This window comes from Lichenostomus cassidix, chromosome 7 (assembly GCF_008360975.1).
Source record: "Lichenostomus cassidix isolate B80296 chromosome 7, HeHo_3.0, whole genome shotgun sequence".
NCBI lineage: Eukaryota > Metazoa > Chordata > Aves > Passeriformes > Meliphagidae > Lichenostomus > Lichenostomus cassidix.
Genome location: NC_139488.1, coordinates 26,782,292 through 26,807,268, shown reverse-complemented (window position 1 = coordinate 26,807,268; position 24,977 = coordinate 26,782,292). Strand labels below are relative to the sequence as shown.

Genomic DNA, 24,977 nt, shown 5'->3' with positions numbered 1-24,977 from the left:
GATAGGCCGTCACAGGCAGAGCCCCGCCCTCCCCGAGCCTGGATTGGGCAGTGAGCGCGTCCTTCTGCAGAGCTCCACCAGTGGGGTTGTCGCAGGCGCCAGCCCGCACGCGGATATGCAAATGATACCCTCCTCCCGCAGGGGAGAGCGCTGGTTGGCGGAGAGAGGCCGCGACCACACAGCTGTGAGGGGAGGGGGGCGTGGGGGAGCCGTCGCGTTGGAGACAGTGGGCTCGGCGTTCCAATCCCCCTGCCGCCCTCCCCCCGCGGTCGGGGAGCTCCCGCGCGGCGGTGAGAGGGACCGGGCTGCGGTGGGTCCCCTCAGAGCGCCCCGCGGCCTGGGGGCTTCGCGGTGCCGCCGCCGCCGCTCCCTGGGACGGTGGGGGCACCGGGGTGACGCCGGTGGGAAAGGGCATCGCTCCCTCTGCCCTTTCCCCGGGCCTGGGTGAGGTGAGGCCTCTCCCGCTGCCCGCCCCGTGGGGCCGTGCTCAGGCTGCCCGGCCGGACCTGCGCCCTGCCGGCAGAGCCGGTCCGGCTGCCCGCGGCCTCGCAGGCAGCGTGAATGGAGCTCCCTCCATGTTTGTTTCCTTTCTCAGGGGGAGTCCTGCGGCCCGAAGCTTCCAGCTGGTGGTGCAGGAGCTGGAGGTGGGATGAAGTGGTGGCGTGAGGACCACGCGCCTTAAATAAAGAGGAAAGAGGCTGGAATCGATGGTGGTGTGCGCCTCTGGCTGTTCCCAATGGCAGCCACGGACCCCCAGGTCCTGGCCTTGGCTGCTCAGGTCACTGAGAGCAAGGAACAGGACATCCCCCTGCTGCTGCTGAAGCTAAAGGGTAATTAATGCCGTTCCTAAATAAAAGGATGAACTGGTGAACTATGGACAGTGTTTCTCCTGTCTGCCTCCTTAAGTACAGAAGGTTTTTCTGAAACTCTGTAAGGAAGGTTGATACGGCAGCTTTTCCTGAGAGTGGCATTTGGCTTGGCAACAATGAGGAGGAGGAGCTGGGGAGCAAATGGACAGAAGTTTTTTGGCCTTTCAGCTGTCACCCTGATATGTGGGCCCTTTCCCTGCTGATACAGGCAGGGAGCTTACACTTGGTCAAATCGTTTCTCCCAGTGCTTTGGGGCAGAGAGACAGGGTGGTTGTCACTATTAAGTTTTTAAATGTTAGCATAGAAATAAGATTATGAGCTCCTGTGTGACTTCCCTGTCTTTCCTTCTGCTATACAGCCACTGCTCATAGGAATGGTTGAAACAAGTCAGGTCCTGTTCTAAATTGGGATGTAATTATAAGGAAGCTATATGTTTCCCAGTGGTTGTGGTTTTTCTAGCCTAGGAAATTCATACAAATGGTCCATATCCCAAATAATGTATGTTTTGCTACTAAATATGTAGAGAGAAAATGGAAACCTAAGTTTAGCTATCTTTCCCAATTATCATATAATATTACAAGTGGGATGTAGGTATAGCAGCAAAAATTGCTGAGAAAATATTATATGCTGTTGTTAACACTTTTGCAATCACTTTAATCCTATTTCTGTGTACATATACTCTTCTTACATTTTAGAAAAATAAAAAATCTTGCACATCAGAATCTTATGTTCCTCTTTGTCTCTCTCCTGCTTTCTTCCCACAGGAATTTTAAGTAATCCTTCCTTGGGATGTGAAGAATCAAAAAAAATTAAGCAAGATATATATGATTATGGTCTTACTCAGTACTGCTTGCTGGTCCTTAAGCGAGACCACTCTCAGCTGCATGGAGCCTGGGCTACTGCTGCCCAGCTGGCAGAGATACTAAGGTAAAAAAAAAAAGCTAAGAAGTTTTCTTCTTGTCTTCTTTCTGTCCTTTCATCTTGCTCTTTCTCTTTTCAAGCTGTAATACATTGGCTCCCATCCAGAACAAGGCTTGTTGTTCACGAAAGGCCAGGGTTAAAGTGCAGGGAGCAGTCAAGAGCAGAGGGGTCAGGCATAGCCTAATTGGTCCTGTTTAATTCATTTGCATTGTGTTTCATTGAGCTGGAGGAACTGTATGGTGGGAACAGGGTTTGTGTTGGCTTTACCTTTTTTTGTGGACAGTACTCACCAGTGCAAAAGTTCTTACTCAGTAATTGTATGATTTTGAATTGTAGTTATTTAAAAAGTTTTGTTTGCTTAAATTTCATCTTGCAAAGATCTTCAGCCTGATTGACTCACTGCTTGGCTTGACTGTATTTAAATATTTATTTAATATACCCATTTTAAGTATCTATTTACATTTTAAAATATAATACACGACACAGTTCATGCAGACTAGATAACCTGATGTGGTGATATTATGAGAATGACACTGTAAATAAGAAAACTTCAAGCTCAAACTCCCAGTGATCCAATCGCAATTTTAAATGTCAGGAAAAATAATAAGTTTTAAATTTTCCTCAAGTTATACTTAGTTTTGGCTTAACTAGGGAACAGAATTCTAAGTCATTAAGTAATTAGGTGACCATCTCTTATTTATGCCATATCTCCAGCATGAATTTTTAATGTGAGGAATTTCAGTACGGGATTCAAGAGTTATCACCAGGATGATTCTTAAATCATCCTCTACAAGCTGTTTCAGTTGCAGAGAATACTGAAATTTATTTTAGCTGTAAAAATGTCCTTTTGTAGCTAGATGAATCTCAGCTTCGTGCCTAGAATTTGTTTTCCAAGGGCTTTGGTAGATCGCTTTACGTGTGTGCATTCCCAAAAACCTAATATAGCCTAGATAAGATAACAGAAAGCAAAATTCATAAAAAGTCAGGAAGACTCTTTTGTTGCACTGGTGTCAGTGCCAAGTGCAGAATTGAAACAACTCACCAGTTGTAAAACATGCAGTTTCTTGTAAAAAGTCTTCCAGAAACAACCGACGTGTTTGCGGTGAGCAAAATAAGAGAGCTGAGATCTGAGGAACTGATTTCTAGCCCACGTCTTCCTCAGAGAAAAGCTGTAGACAGGCTTGCTGAAGGTTTCATGGTACATATTTTCTAAACATCTTTTCACTGCCTGATATGCACCCCCTTCATCATCAAGCTTCCTTTATATTTTTTTGCTACATTTCTATTTTGCCTTTTTTTTTCCCCTTCTTTATGACCATCAGAGCCCTTCCCTAGCATATGGAACAAGCCTGAACAGATTCTGTGAAGCTAAAGGAGAAAGTGCCTTGGATATGGTTTTAACTGACAAATGCCATAAGAAGTAGTAATATGGTCTCCAACCTGCAAGTGATTGCTCTTCCTTGGAGGCAGCAACCTTGGAGCCAGTCACAGCAGTGAGCTGTTGTTCAGGGGGAATTGTCCCATGCCAGTGAAGCATTTCTCTGATGACGTGACATTCATTCAAAGCTGTTCAAACAGGCCTTTGACTATTCAGGTTGATTTTCTTCCCTTTTTTCTTTTTTTTTTTTCCATTTCAGTCATTGTTGTGTAGGGCTAGAGATGAAAGAAGATCCTGAGGAATTTTACAAGAAGTTTCTTCCTTCAGCTATAGACAGCATGCTGGTTTTGGGAAAACGCTTGCAAGCGCGATTTATCCGAGCAATCAAGGTATTTAAATTTCTTAGTTAAAAGAGCAGAGAACGCCTGCAAACTTTCCCAGGTCATGTATTGGATAAGTGGGATATTATTCTAGGGACACATTATTATGAAAATTTTTCTTCCAGAAATTGCAGTAGTTTTTCTTATGCCTTGGAGCTCTGAAACTGAAATCCGTCATTGTGAAGCATTTGCTCCATGACTTGTGCAAAGCCAGTCTGTTACCACAGGCCTGTTTAGATAGTTTGGCTACTACTTTTCACAAGGTTTAAAGGTAGAGGGAAGGAGTGCAATCATAAGGAGGATTGAAGAATTAGAGCAGTATAAGAGGAAAAAAAAAAAGCCCTACAAAAGGCAGCATCGCAATCACAGTAATGTCTTAACTTTGCATATCATTAGTTCAGCCTTTGTAATGACGTTGTTCCCACTAATTTTATTCAGCTTTACAAAAAAGTGGTTTAGGAAGTCTTAAGATTTTAAATCAGATTTGTTGGTTTGTTTTGTCATACAATTTCTGCTTCATAGTTGGCAAAAAATATTCCGAGAATGCTCACTGCTTCTGAAGTTGCACATGGAGAATGCCAAAGGCAGACTTCATGAATTTAAACACTTTCTCGCATTGCCCTCCTTTTTTGCAGAGAAGGGTTTTGCCCAGCTAGGTTCCCTGATGTTTCTGAAGCATTTTGAGTTCTAGAAACAGAAGGGAAAAAACTCCAACAAACAAAAACACACGAGTAATTTAAATTATCAGCTTCTGGCAGATTATTTTAATATCCCCATTTCCCTGCATTATCTCATTTCTTGGCTCACTGGCTTCTTGTACTTAGTCAAAGTTTTCCTACAAAGTATTGTGATAGACACCACAAACAATTCTCAGAAAGCATCAGTGCAATAACATATTTTCTCTTAGTCCAATACTTGAGAAGTGCATTTAGTGCTTAAGAAGGAAGCTTCCTAAACGACATCCCAGGAGACTCTTATCCACAATATATAATTTCCCCCATACTTTCTTATTATGTCTCGGCCTACATGCTACTTGAGTCATGCTTGTGGGCAAAGATTTCTTTTGAATGCAAATGCAGTCTACATTGTAATTAGTACTTTGGCTTTTAAACTTCATGGTCTAGAGGTGACTGGGCACCCAGACTTGGTGCTTGCTCAGTGGAATTTTGGAAATCCCACTCTACCAGTGGAGATTTGGTTTATTCTGTTCTCATTTGCTTTTTGTACAAGTCTTTGAAGTCAAGGGAAGTACTGAAATAGCTTTTAGAAACTGACATGTTGCCAAAACACAGAGCAGATAATATTATAGCTTAACTTATTACTGTTATTTTGTATCTCTCCTTGTCAGTAAGGGCTGAATACAAAGTTAAACCTTGACTGGTGGCTGTGGCTCCAGCAGGGATCTAGGAATAGGCTTCCCAGGGTTTCATTTGTGGAGGCTCAATTAAAGTGGGAGATATGAGTCCATATGTCAGCAGTGTGGTACTGTCAAAAGTCCCTTTGCTCACACCAAGATTCCAGATTTCCAGTAGCCTGTGGCTCACTCCTGGAATACAGACTGGAATATGCATCTGTATGTGCATTCACATGTTAAAACCTGAATTCCTGCTGCACTTCTGCAGTGAAGAAGGGTTGAGAGAGATGGGGTTGTTCCACGTGAAGAAGTTTCTGAGGAGAACTTATATCACCTCCCAGTACCTAAAGAGGCTACAAGAAAGCTGGAGGAGGAATTTTTACAAGGGCATGTAGTGACAGGATAGGGGGTGATGGCTTTACACTGAAAGAGGGAGGTTTAAATTAGATATTGGGAAGAAATTCTGTGCTGTCAGGGTGGTAAAACACTGGGACAAGTTGCCTACAGCAGCTGTGGATGCTCCATCTGTGGAAGTGTTCAAGGCCAGGCTCGATGAATCCCTGAGCAACCTGATCTAGTGGAAGGTGTCCCAGCCCATGGCAGTGGGGTTGGAACAAGATGAACTTTAAGGTCCATTTCAACCCAACTATTCTATGATTGATTCTATGTTTTTTTCCAGTCAAGTGTTATCACAGGCAAGCACATAATGTAGTCTGTTTGGCAAACGGATCAAATTTCAGCTTAATAGTGGTTTGGTGTTTGCTCCCAGAAGGAGCTCCAACTAGGAGGTGCTTCTGAAGCTTCACCATACCAGTTTTCAGGAACCTTTTTCATTTTAACTGTGTCCTTGGCCTCTTTGTACCTTCCCCCCTGCCTGCCCACCCCACTTCTTTAAAGTAATGTATTTCCTACTTAGTGCATTAAATCTGTGATGCATATTTGCTGAGCTATTATTTGCCTTTTTATCCCTCCTATGCTATCAGATATTTTTAAGGAGTAAACAGGATTTCTCTCTCCTTGTTATAATTTTTTTTTTCCCCGAATGGATGCTTTTATTATTTTAGTAAGTTCAGATCTTATTGATTGATCTCTGACCTCAAAGGCCTCACAAGCTGGGGTTTTTTTACTAGTTCCTGCAGTTTCACCAGCCTCACTTGGAAATTTGGTGGAGTTTGGTCTCCAAATTCCTGAGGCATACAAACCTTCCCATGACATCAAGCCGAAGTCCTTAGTGAAGATATATACACATGGTTTTATCTACTTCTCTTTTGTTTAGGATAAAGAAAAACAAGACTTTTTACATTGGTTCCAAATAGTAACTGATGCCATCTGCTGGCTGTTCGGTGGGCATACTCAACTAGCCGCCTGTGGTAAGGGAAATGTCAACCCAGGGAACACCTGAATATTTATTTATGGCAACAAGTATCAAGAATCATTCTTAAGCTAATCTCCACCTAGTCTTCTAAATTGGAGTTGATGGTAAATCAGTTTCTTTAAGTAGTCAGCTCAACAGCAATATCTAAAATGATAACCATCCACCAAAGGGAAATACTCAAGGGTTCAAACCCCTTCTAGTCTTTCAGAGACAAATATTTAAAGTGTCATCCTGTAATTTCCCTTTGTAAGTCTATACCTTTTAAAAATCAGGGGGTTTTTTGTCTGATAAGAGACAGTTGATCTTTTCCTTTGTGGGATTAAAATGTGCATAAATTTGACCAGAGTACCTTTTTAGCCCTGACGAGTAGATAGAGTTGGACAGATTTCTGAAGTTTGCCACGACAGGAAATTTTACAAATATCTAACAAACTTCACTATATATGTCTGACCAAAGTAAGCTTTCATGTAAACCAATGTTAATCACACTGATTTTAAAAAGCAGAATTTGATTTTGTTTCTATTATTGAACAAAAACCTAAGGATTATAGGATGTGTAATCAAAACACACATGGTCAGAAAAAATACTCAATATGTAGCCAGTGATACAGTGGGATAAAAAAGATGGTGCTTTAATGAAACAGCGGACTTGCATTAAATAACCTGGGGTAACAATCTATCAAGGTTGAGGTCCTTAACGTTTTTGGATATTGTTGCTCCAGTGTTAATTCCACTGTTGTTATAAGAAAAGGGTACTAGTGTAACATGGTTTTAAAGCTTTCATTCCATTGCAACATCAGTGCTTGAGGGATGTCCCAAGGCTGAAAAAATGGGGTTCAGCATGTTTTTTGGATATTGAAGTAGTTTAGTTATCTCAGTAAATTTCAGTGTAAGACTTATGAATAAGGGAGTTTGTTCCAGAAACAGAATCTGGTTTTACTTGCTATGGCTTATGATGAAGTTTGTTTGTTTTTTGGTATTTTCAAGTCTGGTTCTGATTGCATGATTTCTTATTTGCTTGTTTTTGGGTTTTTTTGCAGTACTGCAAAATGATCGCTTCCTGCAGTTGTTAATAACAGATGATGTTGAAACAGCAATTATAATGATGTCTATGTTAAACAATATTTTGAGGATCAATAGGTTAGTTGTTTTCATATTGTTATTTTTCTTAATTATAAACATAAAACTTAGCTCATTACTGCTTGGTAAAATAATTGTTTTTCATATACAAGTATTGCTGTGTTTTATTATTTGGGGTCTTTTTTCCCCCTAGTCTTTGTTACAGAAATTGAAAACATTAAAAAGCTGGGGTTTTAATCTTCTTAAATTGAGAGAGTGGGAATTGGTTGATTGAAACAGTAGTACTGCCTGGATCAGATTCTTAGTCCTGCTAGCTGGGCATCTTGGCTTGCTATATAGCCTGACATAGTTAAAAATAAGTCACTGTTAAAAAGCTCATGTTTTTTAATTTACACTTCTGTTCTGCCCCCCCTCCCCCTTTTTTTTGTTCTTTTTAAAGCTCTGTCTTGCTTCAAGTTGAAGAAGAGATCCTTCACTCTGTTTTGGATGAACTTGTTTATAAGCTTTCCTCTACTGCCAATCCTGCTGTAGGAAGTGCTGCCACAAAATTGCTGTTGTTGGTGGCAAAATTTTACAAGCAGCTTGTGCAGTTATTCATAGCTCGCTACAAAGGTTTGTAAACATGCATGGGATCGATCACTCAGCTTCCTCTTGCATTCCCTGTGAAAATAAAAGGACAGAAGTTTCCCACTGTGGTTCAATAACTCTCCAGTACAGGTAGAAACTGCAGTGCTGTGTTGCTTTGGGGTTTTTTTGTTCCTTCTCTTCTATTTATTTTCCTTGCAGTTTAAGGTACCATGCCTGTTTCATAGATTTATTTTCTTCTATGTATTGAGGACTCTGCATGTGGCAACTTGTCTTTTAAAACTGTTGTTTGTCACTTCCAACCTGATGGGCTTCTTTGTTTGCATGTGCAGGTTAGTTATTGAGGGATCCACTGGCAGGGTGGCTGTACTGTCACAGTCAGAGAGCCCTGTGTCACATCTGCACAGTGCTAAGGCTCACTAATGAAAGTTTTACTTAGAGTGAACTGACCCTGGCTGTTGCAGGTCTGCTCATCTGATAGGGGTCTGTTTAGTTATCCAGGACGTGACTCTCTTTTAATACCCAAGTAATTGGAATGAACTCTTTACAAGAATTCATGAAATGAGTTTGTTGTTTTGTCTTGATGCCTTCAGATGATGAGGCTGAGTGTGTGTATAGTTTGTTCTATGTTATTCGTTCTTTAATGAAGTGTCTCATTTAATGTTTCTGTCTTGAGCCTAGCAGGGAGCTCCAGGAAACCCCTTTGTACTCTATCATGCCCAGGGAGACTAAGGAAGAGGCATAATGTTTGCCAAGTTTTTCATATTTTGGGTGTTATTGTTGGTCAAAACTACTTGTAAGCAGTCTCAGTCCTTTAAAGACAAGGACAGTAAGAAGTGGGAATGCTAGGCAAAAATGTCCAATTCCCATTTTTTGCACTTGTGCTGACTACTTATTAGACAGTACCACCCAGATAAATTTCTGAACCAGATGAACAGCTTTGCCACACTTTTACCTACAGAACTGAGGGAGGAGGGAATCCTTGTAGTTTGAAATTCAGTATAGTGTGCCTAAGGCTCACATTGTGGATTCTTGGGGAGCTGCCATGATGGTCTGATCATCCCAGCTGTAGAATGCTGGCGTGTGTAAAGAGGTACAAGTCTCCATCAAAGGATGCTTTATGTTGTTCAAGAATCACAATATGCCACAGTCATTTAGAAACTTGTCATATCTCGACTGTGCATGTTTCGTCTTTCCACTAAGAAAAGAAAAGAATTCTTTATTCCTCTACTTTTTTTTTTTCTTAAGTTAGAATCCTTCTGTTAGTTTTAACTCAGGCTTTGGAATTCTTTAGAGTTTGAGGAATAAAAGCAGCAAGGAAAGCACTACAGAATTTCCACCATCTGGCCATCTCATTGAAGTCCTTTGGCTTCTCAGTGGCTCAGAGCTGTTGCCAGTGTGAGTTGCTTTGGTGTGAGCTTTGCCAGTGAAGGCAGCCTGCCAGAGGTGAGGACATCTCCAAGACCAGCACAGTCCCTGTGTCAGCTTTCCAGAAGGGCCTGGCCTTTTGTCTACAGGGGTTGACACATCTGTGAGGCACATTTGAGGTATTCCCTGTCAGTAGCCAAAAGGCATATGGCTGTGTAGTCTGTACAGAAACTGGCAAATCGTTGTGTCAGACCCACAGCATTTCTGGGAGGGAGCTTGCTTGTGTAGCCTGGCTTCTTGCTTTTGCAGGGCTCAGACAGCCTTGGGGCACCCACTGACTGTGTTTAGAGTCCTGCCTGTCTCTCTCCTGAAATGTTTAACTGTCATTGTCTTTCCATGTGGTGCCACAGAGGTGCTATTTCTGTGTGCTCCAGATCCTGTAAGTTCGTATGAGTGTTGAAGTTGCCCAGTGTATGAATATGCTTATGGACAATGATTTGAAGATGGAAAAGTTACTTGAATCTGCAATTTTTCAGGAAGCAAAGCCATGCCTACTTCCTACCCTCCTTCCTCTTCCCTCCAACTCCTGGCAGAGCCCTTAGGCTCTGGTATCTGATACAAACATTTTAGCACAAATTACTGTCTACTTGCACAGGGAGAGTGTGTGTATTGTGGGGGGAGTACAAGTGTGCTTTTTAGCTACTGCAAACCCGAAAAACTTTTGTGTCATGGATTGGATGCACATGTATTCACAGACTATGCTGTGCAGATAAGACATCAAACAATTCCAGTTAGAAATAAATAAATTTTATTGTGAAAAATATGAAAAGACTGTTAATAAGACCGAGCACTTGTGTGGTGCTTTGAATTCTTTTCAGTACCTTGCAGTGACTTACTGATAAGACTGAAAATACATTGGTAGTTTGACTGCCAGTTATATAAACACAATACTGACTTGGATATACAAAATCACTGGATAATACTTCTCCGTGATAGTTGGAGCACCTGATATTCTTTGATAATATTGTGCATTGACACTCAAAGATGGCTGATGGTGTTCAGCTATAGTGCTCCTTTGCACATAGGGTCAGATTTCATTTGTTGACTTGCATTTTGTTACTTTGAAATCCTGAAAAGACAAATTCACCTTAGCGAATAAGTGTCTTCTCTTTCTCTTAGGATTAAAAGGACTTTTAAGTAAACAGTGGACTGGCAAAGGATTTGACAGAGAGCTCAATCAACTCTTGGATCTGCTGTATTTGGAACAATCCAATGGAAAAGGAGAAATGCAGGTGATGAAGTTTAATGAGACTTTCAGATGTGAAATCCTATTTAGATGTGAAATCCTACTTACATGTGATTTGTGTATGCTTAGAATGGATTTCCTCTATAACTTTGAAGACACTTTTCAAAACCTATCATTTTACTATGTTAACTCATTTTTTAATTGCCTTTTTAAAAATTTATTTGAGGGTTTTTTAATGTCAAGAAATTGCTCAGTGATTAAGATATGGGACTGTGACTCAAGAGATTGTGTTTCTGTGCAGATTCACCATAGATTTCACAACCATAGGGGGAAAATAATTAATTTTTTTGCTGACTATAAAATTAAAATAACTGTATCTGCTTTTCTCATATCAGTGTTACAAATGTAGATCTCTGAATTCTAGGCAGCATAGAACTAAGTAATATACAGAAAATGTGCAGTAAGAACACCACCTGGACTGTGTTTCCAATAAAAGAGACAATGTGTGTTTCATGAGCATCTTAAAAATGTTTACATGCAGGTTTCTCAAACACAATACTTTAAAGAAAATCAGAGTTATGTTTGCAGAGACCTGCTTTCATCTTCAACAAAGCAGGTGTTTTGTGTTTCAGTTTGTTTGTATTTTTTTTGGTTTTAAATCCATTTAAGAATAGAATTGATTTTTTCATGTTTGCATTTCAGTGACTTCTGATCATACTGCAAATGTAACATTTTTCCTGCTGCTATTTCTCCAAACTTGTCTTTCTGTCCTCGCTAGTGTAGGTATTTTGATTGAATCACCATTTGAAATATCAAGTGCTTCAGGTGTTTTAAATACAAATTTCTAATGTTGATTATATATATATTTGTGCTGTAGATTTATTTGTTTACCACCAAGTAAACAGATTAATTTGTTCATCAATAAAGGTGATCAGATTAGCTGCCTTTGGGGCAAGTATGGAGTTCATTATAACAAATGTCTTGTAAGACCTTAAATTCCCCAATTTGATGCATTTGAAAACTGATGGGGTTTGGCCTAATGTTGAAATTGTCCAATTATGCAAACAGTAATGAAGTGTTTTTATATGCATAGAAAATATTCTACCAACTGATTTATTAATTTCAGAAGCAGCATCAAGCAGCTTGTATAATCCAGGCTGTATGGCGGGGATTTCAGACAAGGAAAAGGCTGAAAAAGTTACCCCAAGCAGTGACCACTTTACAGAGAAGCTTCAGGTAAACAATATAGCTTTGTGAAAAACAGTAAAGAATAGAAGCTAGCAAGAAGGTTTGTGTTGGGCTGGGTTTTTTCAAGTCACAGAGGGACAGGAAAAATTCAGGTGATCTAATTCAGTGTCCTGATTGAAGTAGGCCCAGTCTCAAAATGGGAGCTGGATGCTCAGGGCCACATCCAGTTTTGGAGGTCTCCAAGGATGGAGATCCTACCATCTTTCTTGATCCCTTTCCTTGTACTGGACGATTTGCCTGGTGAAGAATTTTTTCATTACAGCCAGTGGGAATTTCCTTGTTTCACTCTTTACCACCACCTCTTGTCCTTTTTCTGAGCACCCCCATGAGTCTGGCTGTATCTGCTCTATAACACTTTTTCAGGTAGTGAGAGACAGATTTGCTTGTCCTTATATATCATACATTCCATAGCCCTAATTGTCTCTGTTTGGACAGTCTCTATCCCTCCTGTTTGTCAGTATTGCTCTTCCACTGGGGGTCCCAGTAGAGTGTGACCAATGCTCCAGCTGTGTCAGGTAAAGCCAAATAATCTTCCCACTAAGCCATAGCCTTTGTTCCTGCAAGGACTCGATACTGGCTCATGTCCAGCCTGTCCCCCTTTTCATTGGCGCTGCTGTTGGGGTAGTTGGTGCCCAGCCTGTGCTGGTTCATGAGGTTGTTTTGTACCAGGTGTAGAACTTCCCATTTGAACTTCATGCAGTTTCTATTGAACCATTTTCTCTGTGGAGGTTTCTCTGAGTGTCAGCCCTGCCCTGCATGGGAGACTGTGATGACAGCCTTGGTAGTGCCAAGGAAAATGACATCCACTGCTTTCCCCTCATCCACAGAGCCAGTCATCTCATCACAGAATGCAATCAAGCTGGTCAAACGTGACTTGCCTGTGATAAATCTGTGCTGGCTATTCTCATTCACCTTCCTGTCCTTCCTGGGTGTAGCTTCCCTGAGAATTTGTTCCCATGTCCCAGGCCCTAACTTTGGGCTGACCAAGTGTTCCTTTATCTTGAAGATGCCTTTTTGCAGTCAGCTGTTATTTCTCAAACATGAAAGTAATGTAATGCCAATATGAGCTTTATCACTACAGATTTTTTTAGCAGAAACATCCAAACAATGTGCTTTTTCAGCAGTATCAAACTGCCACTTCTGGTGCCAAAAACTCCAACTGTCCTTTTCCCAGCTGCCAGACTTCTCCATGAAAAAACCTGTCTTCTATGATGCTTTCCTGTTTTATGTGTAAAAATTTGTGGCATATGGATAACTGAAAGTGTGGCACACTGTAGCATGGGATTGCACTAAATAGCACTAGAAGATGATGTCCTGCTGGTAGGACAGTTAACTGGTTCACAGTTAACTTGACACAAAATTGCCCTGTAAATTAAATTTGAGCTATTACAGAGCTTCCACATGCCAGAGTGCTGCAGAAATCAAGGCCCATAGTGCTTTCTCAGTGTAGTGCTTGCAAGACCTTGTTCTTCATTAATTTTTGAAGTCTTTGGCTCTCAGAAGTAGAGTCACTTCAGTGACCTAGAAATAGTATCCTCTGCCTTGGAGCAGCACAGAAGACAGAAGCTATGTAAATAATGCTTGTCTCACTTGAAAAAGACTTCAGCAGTAATGTTAGCACATGTTAGGCTAACTCTTTTGAGAAATTTAGGGTGAATTTAACATAGGCTACAGGATCTAAATCAAGTGCAGGAGTGCAGGTTCCACAGCAGGGTTTTTCAAACTTTTCTTGAGGTTTTTTTTTTTTTTTTTTTTTATCATTACTTTGTCAAAAAGACACATATAGATCTTAGTAGTCATTGTCAAATCACATTGCATTGTGACCAAAGTAATACAAAGCAAACAGCTACACTTTGTTGTCTAGACTGGCCTTAAGAGCATATTGGACTATCTAAGGTGTAATCTTTAAATTCTGAAATATTTGCAGGGGCAAGTACTGTGTCTGAGTGCCACTGGTCACTACACTTCTGTGCTGCAGTCAGACATCCTTGTGACTCCTTTTTTACTCCCCCATACACTTGAAGCCAATATTCCTTCCCTCATCAGGCACCTTGAAAGCCTGCAAGCCAGACTCATAGCCCAGAAAATTTGGATGATGGGCTAAGACATAACATGGACAAGCAGCAGGGAAAGGGTGGTGAGACAATCAGCAATCGCCAAGCTGCTCGACTCCCTTGTGTCATATTTTCAATATTGTAAGCATTAGTGTGTGCCTTTTAAGTAGTTCTTGAGTCATCTAAATGGACTTTTGAAAGTGTTTGTTTAATATTGAGAGGAATGGAAACTTTTTAATATCCTTACAGTTGTGTGTTCATGGCTCACTTAGTGCCAGTGTACTGAGCAAATAACTAACTGTACAGTGTCTGTGTTGGTTTTCTTCTGTCTAGGTCAAAACTGCTCTTAGCATTATGCTGAAAAATAGTGTTTGGAATACTGTAAACATGATTTTAGAAGAGCTTTTAAGAGGACTTTTTAATTTTTAGCAGTCAGGTTCTGGTTATGTGCACAGATTTATTTTAGAACAAGTGTGGTTAAATACTGCTGAGATTGAAACTCCAAACTTTGCTCACCTGCAGCTGCAGAGGAAGATCTTAAACTCTGCAAGTTATAAACTTCTGAAACTGTGGTTTCAGAAATGTCTCCTCAGTGAATGTTAAAACCTGTAGTCTCTCCTTGTAGTTCACTGTTACATAGCTAATTGTAGGATGTTTAACAAGGCAATAATTTTTATTAATAATGCATCAAAAATGAAACCATTTTACATTGATAACAAGATGACCAGAGGGAGGCTGCTCTGTGCCATGAGCTGCTGCAGGAAGCTTGGATCTTTCTCTGTGCATGTTTTACTTTAGTTCAGAGGCAGTTTCTTGTCACAGTGTGCCCTTGTGCAAGTGAATACATCTTTATCATTAGAAGAAACAGAGGACAAAGAAGACCATGTGTTTTGCAGACCACATGGGAAAGAATCCATATTAAAGAATCATTTAAATACCTGACAGACACTCTTGGTTTCACAGATGTTTATCTGAGAAGTTCATGAAACATTTTTGTAGTTTTCAACCTAGTGAAGCTGATAAAAATCAATGGGCAAAATATTAATAGTTTTATCAAGAAAATGTCATCAAAATTCCTGTTTGATCCTGTGACTTCATTCACCTTAGAAATCTAATATTTGGATTAAAATATAAATTGCTTGAATTAAAAATGTAAAAAATTACAGCTCTGATTTTCAGAAACGTGTGGGCTGAAAACCTCTAGTTTCCTTGAAACCATTTGTACATAGTCACATGTATCATGATCTGTCTTGGTAGGTAGGTATGTGGGCACACCTCATGTCTGCATTACAGTTCTGTCTGTAATGCAGACATGGTCTGCAGATTATGGTCGGTCAGATTGTGGTGGAGGCTTTTTTGTCTGTTATGGTCAGATCTTTAAATCCAGAGTATCTCTTTTACACAACAACTTCCATCCTATTTTTCCCACTCAGTTATAAAGACTGAAGAGAAAGTATGGTTGGTGGACAAATGATACTAGTGAAGGAAACACACAAATAGCTGAGTAGCACTGTGAGTCTAAATGTATGTGCCATGCAGTAATAGCAAAATTGCTGGACATTAGTTCTAGTGTGTGGACATTTTCCTCCTCTAGCATCCCTTATACCTGTGCTCTGTCCATTGGTTTTCTTTCCTAGTGCTTAAAGCACTTCTTCCATTGTCCCCAGAAAAGTGCTAGAGGAGAGCAGAACGCAGGGCTGTGGGCCCAGTGGGGGTACTCAGGTCTTGAGTGGGAAAGTGATTTAGCTGCAACAGGAGCAGAGAAGGCCTATTGTTACCTTGTTGTGGGGCAAAGTTGTACATTCTCAGGCCTTAAGCTGCTAATGATGTTGGGTCCATTGGGATGAGAAAGGGCAGTGAAGGAAGGGAGAGTCTTAGCTCACACCTCCTCATATTTCACTGAGACCATGGCCAAGTGGTCTCAGTAATTATTAGTATTGATACATCAATATATTAAGTATTTATACATTAGTCTCTGTATTGATGTGTTGCTGTATATATTATTGATGTACATGTTGTTAGCTTAAGCACTCCAGGGCCAGTTGCAGAGTTTTCAATTGTCCTATCTGTGAAACCTCTGCTGGATCTTTTTCAGTACACAGCAGGGCAACATCTTAACATCAAATCTGGAATAAATCAGGAAGAATTTGCAAGAAAATTCTTTCCTAGTGTTCTCTTAACAAAGTTGATGGAGCAAGTGTGTTGGTCTGTATTTTCTGGAGAAAAAAAAAATCCCTCCACAATTAAGAAGTGAGGCTTGGCAGCCAGCATTTGGATCTAATCCTGCAGTCAGTACAAAAATTGTGATATGTATTGTGGCAAGCAGGTGCCATGCATGCTGATGGATGGACTGGAGAAGGTACATTCTGGAGCAGATGGTTAATGTTGCGTTACCTCTTCCCAGATGATGGAATCACAATTGTTCCAGTTCATTCTGGCTATGAGTGTCCCACATGAAGCATCATTCCCTTCAGGGTCCCTAGAACTTTGTCCTAAGTAAAGATTTATACTTTGATTTCACAGAGCAGCTCAGTTTTTTATGGCTATAGATAGTGTGATAATTTGTTAGTTTGCACATGGCTTCTTATTCCTTGGTGTCATTCTGCAGCCAACAGCTGGCATAGCAGATTGTTTTGTGGATTTTCTTTCTTGATGCTGGACTATTTAACACAAAGAAATGTACAACTTGAGATAATTGTTAATGTATTTGTGTATTGCAGAGCTAAAAAGGAACAGGAGCTGCAGCATTTAACAAAACAGAAAGAAGATGAAGCTCTAAAACTGCAAATGCAACTTCAGAGACAGAGGGCCATGAGACTCTTCCATGAACGACAGCTGGCCTTACTGGAAGTTGTCCATGCCAGTATGATTTATATTAAACTATAGCAGAAGATTAAACTGTCTGGGACTCCTTAGGAGCAATTTCCCCAAATCTGTTTCCTAATCTTGCATGTCTGTTTCCACTGTAGTCTTACCGTCTCTTCTGACCCAGTTATCTGAAGGAGAACATGCTAATTCCCCCAGGGCTCAGTAACTACTGATCAAGATCTGCTGCCTTCAAAATGGTGCAGGAGAAAGGAGAGCCAGTTTTCTTGTGTTACAAAGCTCCATTGCAGCTATGATCTGCAAGACCTGGCCCACAGCTAGCAGACCTTGGGGAAAGAGGGACTTTTAACTGAGAGCACCCAAGTTGTTTTGGTACTATCTAGTTTGAGGATTAACAATGTAAATTTTTAAGAGAACCTAACCCACAGTCTTGTAACTGGATTTTTGTTACTTTTGTAGGTCAGGTGAATAAATACATAGAGGAAATGGAGGAGAAATCGGCATTAACTATCCAGAGATTCTGGCGAGGGTATAGAGCAAGAAGAATTTTTCATCAGCAGAAACAATCTCTTAAGGAGTATAAGGCAGCTGTCATCATTCAGAGAGCAGTAAGTATTTGTACTTTGTTTTAACAGTAAATAGGACTGAGTGGATTATTGTGATGCCTCATAAAACTCTGTTTATTCTCTTACTGTCAATGTAGCCATAATTTATTAAAAAATTACTCAGAGGGTGATAGTCTAGAGGCACAAGTTGCTTTAAAGGGTTAAACCTTGTGTAGGCTACAAAGCCTAATACAGTCTTGTAACTAAAATATGAAAGCTGTTTCTTTGAAACCTAGGGTTGGAATGTCACCATACTACAGATGAGTCAGTAACTTATGAGTGTTGTTACCTACTATTTAGCATTCATGCTGACCTTGGATGTTGTCTTTTCAGCATCATAGCTGCATTTAGGCTTTAACAGATGCAGTATTGAAACATTTTTCTTTCACCGATTGATTACAAAAACAAAGAGAGAAGACAAACTTCCTGCCTGTGATTGTCATATTCTCATATGTTCTTTACAAAGGCTTGTAAATTCTTGGAGAAACAAAGAAGGAGGAGACCTCTTTCTCCTTGGAAAGGACCCAAGGGACTGACTGATGAGCACAGACTAGCTTTGCAGCAGAAGGTGGATGACTACATCAAATTGCATCCGGTCTGTTTCTTAGTCATTTCATAATTTTCATTAATGATGCAACATGAAATACTGTAGGGATGAAATATATTCAGCTTCGTAAATTCTGATCAAGATAATCCATTTAAGGTATGTATGTATTAACCCTGCTTGTTTGACAGCAAGGCACTAGGATATTGGGGATTTTAACCATTAATCTAATAAAAAGTGTCAAAGCAAACTGTAATTGGAAAATTTATATACATGATGATGGATAACTTCGGAGAGAGTTGCAGAGAAAGCAAAATTATTAAGTTAACAATTAAGAGCTGCATTTGCATTCCTTGTTTCGGCATTATTCTGCCCCCAGAAGATTTAAAATTACCAGCTCCTAATGGTAACAAACTGTTATTTTCCTCCAGGCTTCCCAAATGTCAGAAGAAATGAGTAAAGAATTGCATATGCAGGCTCAGGCAAAGCTGGCACAGTTCCTGTTGAGGAGCAGGCTGGATCAGAGAGCAGCACAGCGGAGAGAGGCTTTACTGGCTCAGGTCAACACCGATGTGGAGCTGCTAATGAGTATGTGACTGCCCTGATCATGGCTTTGATTACCATTTGGATTACACCAATTTAGAGGGAAAATTAGAGTGAGCAGTGGTAAAGCCTCATTTCAAAACTGAAATAACTTTCTTCCTTTGTCATATGCCATATCCTGAGATTCAGGCTTTGTTAGAGATTATCCAAGTGCTGCTGTAGGTTAAGTATACACACCTGTTTTTCAAGGAGCATCTTATCCTTCTGCTGAAAGTCTCTCCCTGATATGTTCACAGGAAAAGCAGTAGCCCTGAAAAAGGCATTAGAATTTCTAAAAAGGGAATCTCACACAACTTATTCACCTACATTTGTTTTGCTGTGGTTTGTTTTCTTGTGTTTTAAGTAAGCTGCTGGTTGAAACACTCACCCCTTCCAGAAAAAGATGGAAATCTTTGAGCCATGAATTCCATGTTTTCATTTTCTCTGGCCTGCCTTTATATGAAACAGAATTCACTACGGTGCTATCTTAATTCCAGACAAGTGGCTGTGTGAAAGAGTGAGAGTAGCAAACTGCAGCCACCAGAGAGCACCCAAGCCGGGCAAAATTCAACAAGTTACTGAATTCCATAATTTAGTCTGTCACGTGCAGTGTCACTGCAGTTCATCGCTCTCTGAGCAGGCAAATCAGCAACACACTCTTGTGCTGAGTTCCCCAAGCAGAGAATTCACAGTGCTGCTGCTCCAGAGCAGTGTGAACACCATGCTGATGTCACCTTGCACCAGGAGCGCTGATCCAGCAGTAGTGACCAGGAGATGCTCTGAGGTTATATTTTCACAAGAAGTCATTTTGCTGGATGCCACCACTGCATCTGAAAGATTTAGTCCATCTTTCCCCTTTCTTCTTTCTACCCCATTATGTATTTATTTTTTCAGATTAGCCTTATTTGGATTGTCTCTCCAACCAGATTTATGATTTTTCATGTAATCATGAAATTGCAATGCTGGCATGGGGAAGTGAGTGACCTAGGACAGTGGGAAGTGGGAGAGTAGTGCTCCTTTTTTTTATTTTTAATACTCATAAAACCACAAACAAAATACAGACAACTTTTCTCCTTGTTTTTGCAGATGCTCCAGGTTTAGCAGAGACCACAGAAAAAGATCTTGGTGCCTTTATGAGTCGATCAATGCCTGTGGCTACCAAGGCAAGACAAACCCACAACACAATGCTGAAATACACTCGTTGGCCATGGTGGAAGAAACTTGGAGATGAGTTTATGGAGGACAATGTAATTCCTGATGATGCCATAAACACAGAAATAGAAACTCTCTTTATTGGAGGAAGGAAATCCTTTTAGGTAACAAGGAGAAGAATTTCATATTCAACCAGACTCATATCTAGTACTATGCACTCATTTGTGTATATTTTTAAGGAAAGAAAACATCTGAAAAAGACTGAAAAAGACCAAAGCCTTATTTTAGGGTATGTTACTTAGTAAGAATCCCTCCCTGTACATCAACAGTTGGATCCTATTGACTGTGCTGTTGTAAATAGGATTTAAATACTGTAGTTGTAAATGAGGGTATTTCATAATTTGTATCACTTTAAAAGTAAGTTCATAACCCTTGGCTTTTCAGTTCTTATTCACACTGGGATGCATAAAGAATCAGGCCATTGCAAAAGCCTGGGATTTTATAGCAAAACATTTTATTGGGGGATGTGCTTTGAAATAAAGATGGGTCCAGAGCAAACCAAGACACCAATAAGAAATCAAGCAAGCACAAGGAAGGTTGGATGCTTTTTCTGTATTTCTTCCAGACTACCTGTCCTGTCTTCCACCCTCTGTAGGTTCGCTTTTGTTTGAGTTTGTCCAGGAGCTCTTTGTTCAATGATGAAGGCTTCCTGGTGTTTTTGCCTGACTTCCTTTTCGTTTGGTTGCATTGCTCCTGAGCTTGGAGAAGGTGATTCTTGAATATTAACCAGCTTTCTTGCACCCTCCAGGGCTTTGTCCCAGGGTAGTCTACCAAGCAGGGCCCTGAAGAGGCCAGTCTGCTCTCCTGAAGTCCAGGGTCGTGAGCTTTCTGTGCACATTCCTTGCCATCCTTGAACTCTGCCATTCCATGGTTCCTGGAGCTAAGGCTGCCCTTGAGCTCCACATTCCCCACCAGCCCTTCCTTGTGGATGAGGACAAGCTCCAGCATTGCACCTCTCCTTGTTGGCTCTTCTATGTCTTGGAGAAGGAAGTAATCAGCAGTGTATCCTGGGAAACTCCTGGATTGCCTGTCATCTCTGTGTTGTCCCTCTAACAGGTATCGGGGTGGTTGAAGACCCCCGCGAGGACCAGGACTGGTGAACATGAGGCTGTTCCTGTCTGTCCATAGAAGACTTTATCAGCTCAGTCTTCTCATTTGGGCAGTGTGTAGCAGACCCCTACTATAATGTTGCCAGTCCCTGCCCTCCCTTTAATCCTGACCCATAAACTCTCAGTCAGTGTGACCATCTGGACCATCAACTCTGTCTTCTTAGACCATGCAGAAGTTGTTTAACCCAGAAAGATCTCCAGCACGGGGCCTCTTCCGTCACTGTGGCCTAGAGCACAGTAAACACCTACAGTCAAGATCTCAAAGGGTGCTGCCTACTGATGTGTCTGGAACAAGAATTTGAGGCTGTGCTGATGCAATAGGTGCTTGTGCTATTTTTCAGACAAAAGGCCCAGAGGTTTAAAAATTAGATCTTGCCTCGCTGCAGAGGAGGAAAAAGTGCATTGGTTTCTGCTGGTTGTATGTGGGCAGCAGTATTGGTTCAGCATGTTTGTTTTCCATTCTGTCTAGAAGGCTTTGAGTTTTAATTTTAGTGGAGATGAATGGAAAACAAATAAATAGAAATAGTGGGCGGAAGACCAAGCCCATTCAGATGCAGCTGATACATGGAAATTAATAACTGGATGGCTGCCAGGAGGAAGCACTGAGCTCTTTGTTAATTTTTTTTAACAGAGCTGTGATTTGGAATGCACTGAGTTGGCTCACAATTCCTTTCTTGGACAGTTAACTGGTGGAACAATCCATTAAGTATTTGCTAGGGCTCTTGTGGGTGTCTGTTGAGTTACATATTGTTCTGCACAGCTCTGCTATTAGTTTTAAGCTGTGCCCATAACAAGACAGGTACCATACAACTGCAAGAGCATAGGGTGTGGGGGCAGTCACCAAGCGCTCCAGGGGATGGAAGCTATCCCTCAGCAGCCAAACTCTGGCACTGGAAATGGCCCAGCATCTCTGGATGAACTGCAGCAAGCCAGCTTTTGCCTCCTAAATACCTGAGTCCTGTGCATGTCATCATCCCCTCGACTGTGCAGCCACTGACCCAAACTGTTTTGATGCAGAAGCCTGTGCTCTTATGTTTATTCCTAATCACCCTTATTCTAACAACTCCTTAGTGCAGGGAGATGGTCACAAAAGGGCCTTGCTGAATGCATCTTGCGTAAAGAGCTGAGCTCTCATGGCCTGTGTTAAATACCAGCCATTTATTGTAAGGCTTTTGCCACTCACTGCCAGTGGAGTGGATAATGAACTCCCCCTTTGGAATATGCAATTTGCTAAATCATGGTGGTTTTCAAGTGAACAGAGAGCCTAGTGGAAGATGCTGTCTTGCAGGAGCCATTCAAGTTGCTGGTCCAGCAGCACAAATTCCTCTGCCCCAGCACAGCCCTGAAAAAAGGCATTTGTTTTTGTTGTGCATGTCACCAGAAGATTGCAGTCACCTCCATTTTACAGACCAGGGAAACTGAGGCAAAAAGGGCAATGAAGGAACATGCCTCTGGCCATATGTAGCTGTATAACCTGTCACTTGTTCCTGTAACTGTCCCACACAGAGCAAGCCAGAAAGGGGCCCCATGCTGGGGTGGTGCTGGGAGATGTTCTTGGATGCCAATTGCTGTGGACAGTTTGGAGTCTGGGCCCAGTAGAAGAGATTCCCAAGCTCCTCAACTGCCCCACTTTGCTCACATTGGGAGGGATTTGGTATAGCTTGGCTCATCCTCTTTCAAGTCTTCCTGCACCATGTGCTGGACATATTGCTGGCATTTTATTTCACTACAGCTTGTTCTGGAATAAAATACTCCTGCCTGAATAATGGGAACAGATACAGATAGCTGAACAGAAGCCACCTCCAGCTTGCTACCAAGTGAATAGTCCTGTCTGGGTTATACAATCACTCAAGAAAAGACTGTAGGAGAGACCATGAGCTGAGATGATCCAGTCCTACTCCTGCTTTCCTGTTTGCCACAGACCACAGGCATGCCCAGAACCTGTTACTTGGGTATAAATGTGCAGCACATGTGGTCCAGCCAGGAGGAAAAAGGGGCAGAGTTTGGTTGTACCCAGCAGGTCTGGGCTGTGACCCTTTGGGTAGCAAGGAGTCTTGACCTGGGAGGCTGAAGACAGACCCTGCTCAGCCAGAGGAATTTTGGGGGTGCTCTCCACACTGGTGGAGTGACAAGCCTGGGGGAGTACCTGTGAGGAGGGGAGGGGCAGAGGTGGAGCCCGAGCTGTGAAGGCAGTGGTGCTCAGGTCATTAAATATTGATGCTGTCTAAGCTGGCCTGTGGGGGCGATTGAGCTGAATTGCAGGTTTCTGTTGCTGTGATAAATTGGACCAATTTGTCATGTGGTTTTGTTTCTTCCCTCCCTTAAGTAAAGCTATACAGGAGCATTATTGCTACAGCTTCAGCAGCAGTAAACAATCTGGAAAACAAAATCCTCTGGTGGATATGGATAAAATGGAAGCAATGGCAACTGTTCTTCTGCCAAAGGTGCCACCAAAGTCATGGAGCTGGAAGAAGGCAGCAAAAGGAACAAAACAAACAATTACTCAGCCCTTTCAGAGACAGAGACAAAGCAGTGTCCTCTGCTGGCTCCTGCAATTGAGGAAAATTCCTGTTTATGCAGACAGATACTTTTTTTTTTTTCTTTAGCTGTAACTGGACTCTGCAAACAACAGGATGTTCATCTCCAGCAGAGACACAGGCATACACTTGAGACTGTGCTGCTAAGTCCAAGGGCGTCTCCTGGCCTTTCAGACTGGCTGTAACAGGAGCTCTGAGCTGAAGACAAGAGATAACCCTGATGCTATTTCACCCCTCTCCTCTGAGTCCTCTACTGCCCATTTCCATGGGAGCAGAATCTGGTACAAACATCTGCTCTCCACTGCAGAGTATCACATATATTGAGTACAAGGAGAAACAAAAGCTTTCTCTGAGTAGCGGAACTGGGGCTATTTATAAATTAGCATGCATCGGAAAAGGAGGCAGCTTGGTTCAGGGGTGCTGCAAAGACCATCACAGTAGGTCTCCAAGTTCTCCTTACTGTCCTTTACAGCACAGTAACACCAAGTCATCCCCTAGGCATCTTTGTGTCCAGCGAGAAACCCTTTAAGAGCGAGATTGTTTACTCCATGAACAGTGTGTGGGCCAGATTGACCAAGGGGAACTATAGGACAGCTGCCTCCAGTCTCCTCTCCCCTGCCACTCCCTAAGGCAGAGCTGGGTTTATTCCAGGTGTCTTCTTGGACAGAATGGCAAACTCTGGCAGATGAAGACCAAGGACAGGACACCACAGCTCTGGCAGTTTTTCCCAGTTGTGCCAGAGAACACCTCTGTGACTTTAGCGCATTCTGTCTCTGTCTTTTCCTCTGTCACATGAAGTTTACTAAAGAGGTTTCATATGTTTTATTTGTAATTTAAGAGCCTTCAGTGGAGAATGCTATGAGCCCAGTGCCACTCCTTTCTACTAAGGCAAAATGGGAGTTTAACAGGCCCCAGAAAAAAAAATATTTGTATAATCAGGTGTTGAACATAGAGAAAGAGTTCAGGGTTGTTCTGCTATTTATTTCTCTCCACATTCAACTTTCCTCTGCAGAATTTAGTTCTTCACTAATTATGTCCTCAAGCAGAAACAATGTCTTTACCTATGCTGTATCACTTAATAAAACCCATGAATTTGAGCAGTTCTGATCAGAGACCCTCCTTTTAATATCTCACTACAGAACCTGCCTGTTCAGAACAAGACGAACACACATACACACACACACACAAGTCAGGTAACAAGACCCAGCTCAATCTAGCATTACATGATAGAGCCAATGAACTGCGGCATTTAATCCTAGAAACAATCAGCATAACCAATAATTTGCCAAGTCCTTGCTGACTGAAAGAGAAGAGGTTCAAGCTGTCATGGTTATCCCTAAAATGAATGGTCAATTAAAATAGTTGTAAATGCAGGATACAATTCATTCCTATGCCCAGAAACAGGGATGAATGGAGGCGTTACCACTGCTTTGGCTTTATTCTCAGAGCAGCTCCCCTCTTTCCAGAGAGACTGCCCGTCACGTGTAAGAGCCTGAGGAGGCTGATGCAGGAAGATAGTCAGGAGAGTCACCAGAGCCGTGCTTGCCGTAGGACAAAAGAACGTGCGATCTGTGACCGGAGATAGGGACTCCCGAGGTGGCCAGTCTAAAGAAAAGCTACCGGATATGGAAAATGAGGGATCCCAAGCAGCGTAAGAGGAAGCCGAGGGCTAACCGAAGCCCAGCTGGGAACTGCCCGGCACTCT

At 41.7% G+C, this 24,977-nt stretch overlaps 1 protein-coding gene across 3 annotated transcripts; it reads left to right on the top strand.

Moving 5' to 3' along the window:
- Positions 1-130: 130 nt before the first annotated feature.
- IQCB1 (IQ motif containing B1) lies at positions 131-24,369 on the top strand. 3 transcript variants are annotated; one of them, XM_085066938.1, is made up of 15 exons: positions 131-449; positions 596-830; positions 1,634-1,796; positions 3,428-3,557; positions 6,179-6,272; positions 7,317-7,416; positions 7,796-7,968; positions 10,489-10,601; positions 11,682-11,791; positions 16,578-16,720; positions 17,143-17,291; positions 17,755-17,883; positions 18,264-18,420; positions 19,501-19,730; positions 23,062-24,369. In XM_085066938.1, exons 2-14 carry the CDS (start codon positions 737-739, stop codon positions 19,728-19,730), a joined length of 1,785 nt encoding a protein of 594 aa, XP_084923064.1. In that variant the 5' UTR covers positions 131-449; positions 596-736; the 3' UTR covers positions 23,062-24,369. The 3 variants fall into 3 exon arrangements, with proteins under 3 accessions (XP_084923064.1, XP_084923065.1, XP_084923062.1); XM_085066939.1 differs by lacking the exon at positions 23,062-24,369 and adding an exon at positions 20,375-20,661; XM_085066936.1 differs by lacking the exon at positions 23,062-24,369 and having other exon boundaries at positions 19,501-20,157.
- Positions 24,370-24,977: the final 608 nt, after the last annotated feature.

What these genes read in the sequence shown, in the direction of transcription:
- IQCB1 (XM_085066938.1), top strand. Translation starts at nt 737, where the DNA reads ATGGCAGCCACGGACCCCCAGGTCCTGGCCTTGGCTGCTCAGGTCACT. An exon ending in ATTCATAGCTCGCTACAAAG is followed by an intron (nt 7,969 to 10,488) that starts GTTTGTAAACAT and finishes TCTTTCTCTTAG; the next exon opens with GATTAAAAGGACTTTTAAGT. An exon ending in ACTGGAAGTTGTCCATGCCA is followed by an intron (nt 16,721 to 17,142) that starts GTATGATTTATA and finishes TTACTTTTGTAG; the next exon opens with GTCAGGTGAATAAATACATA.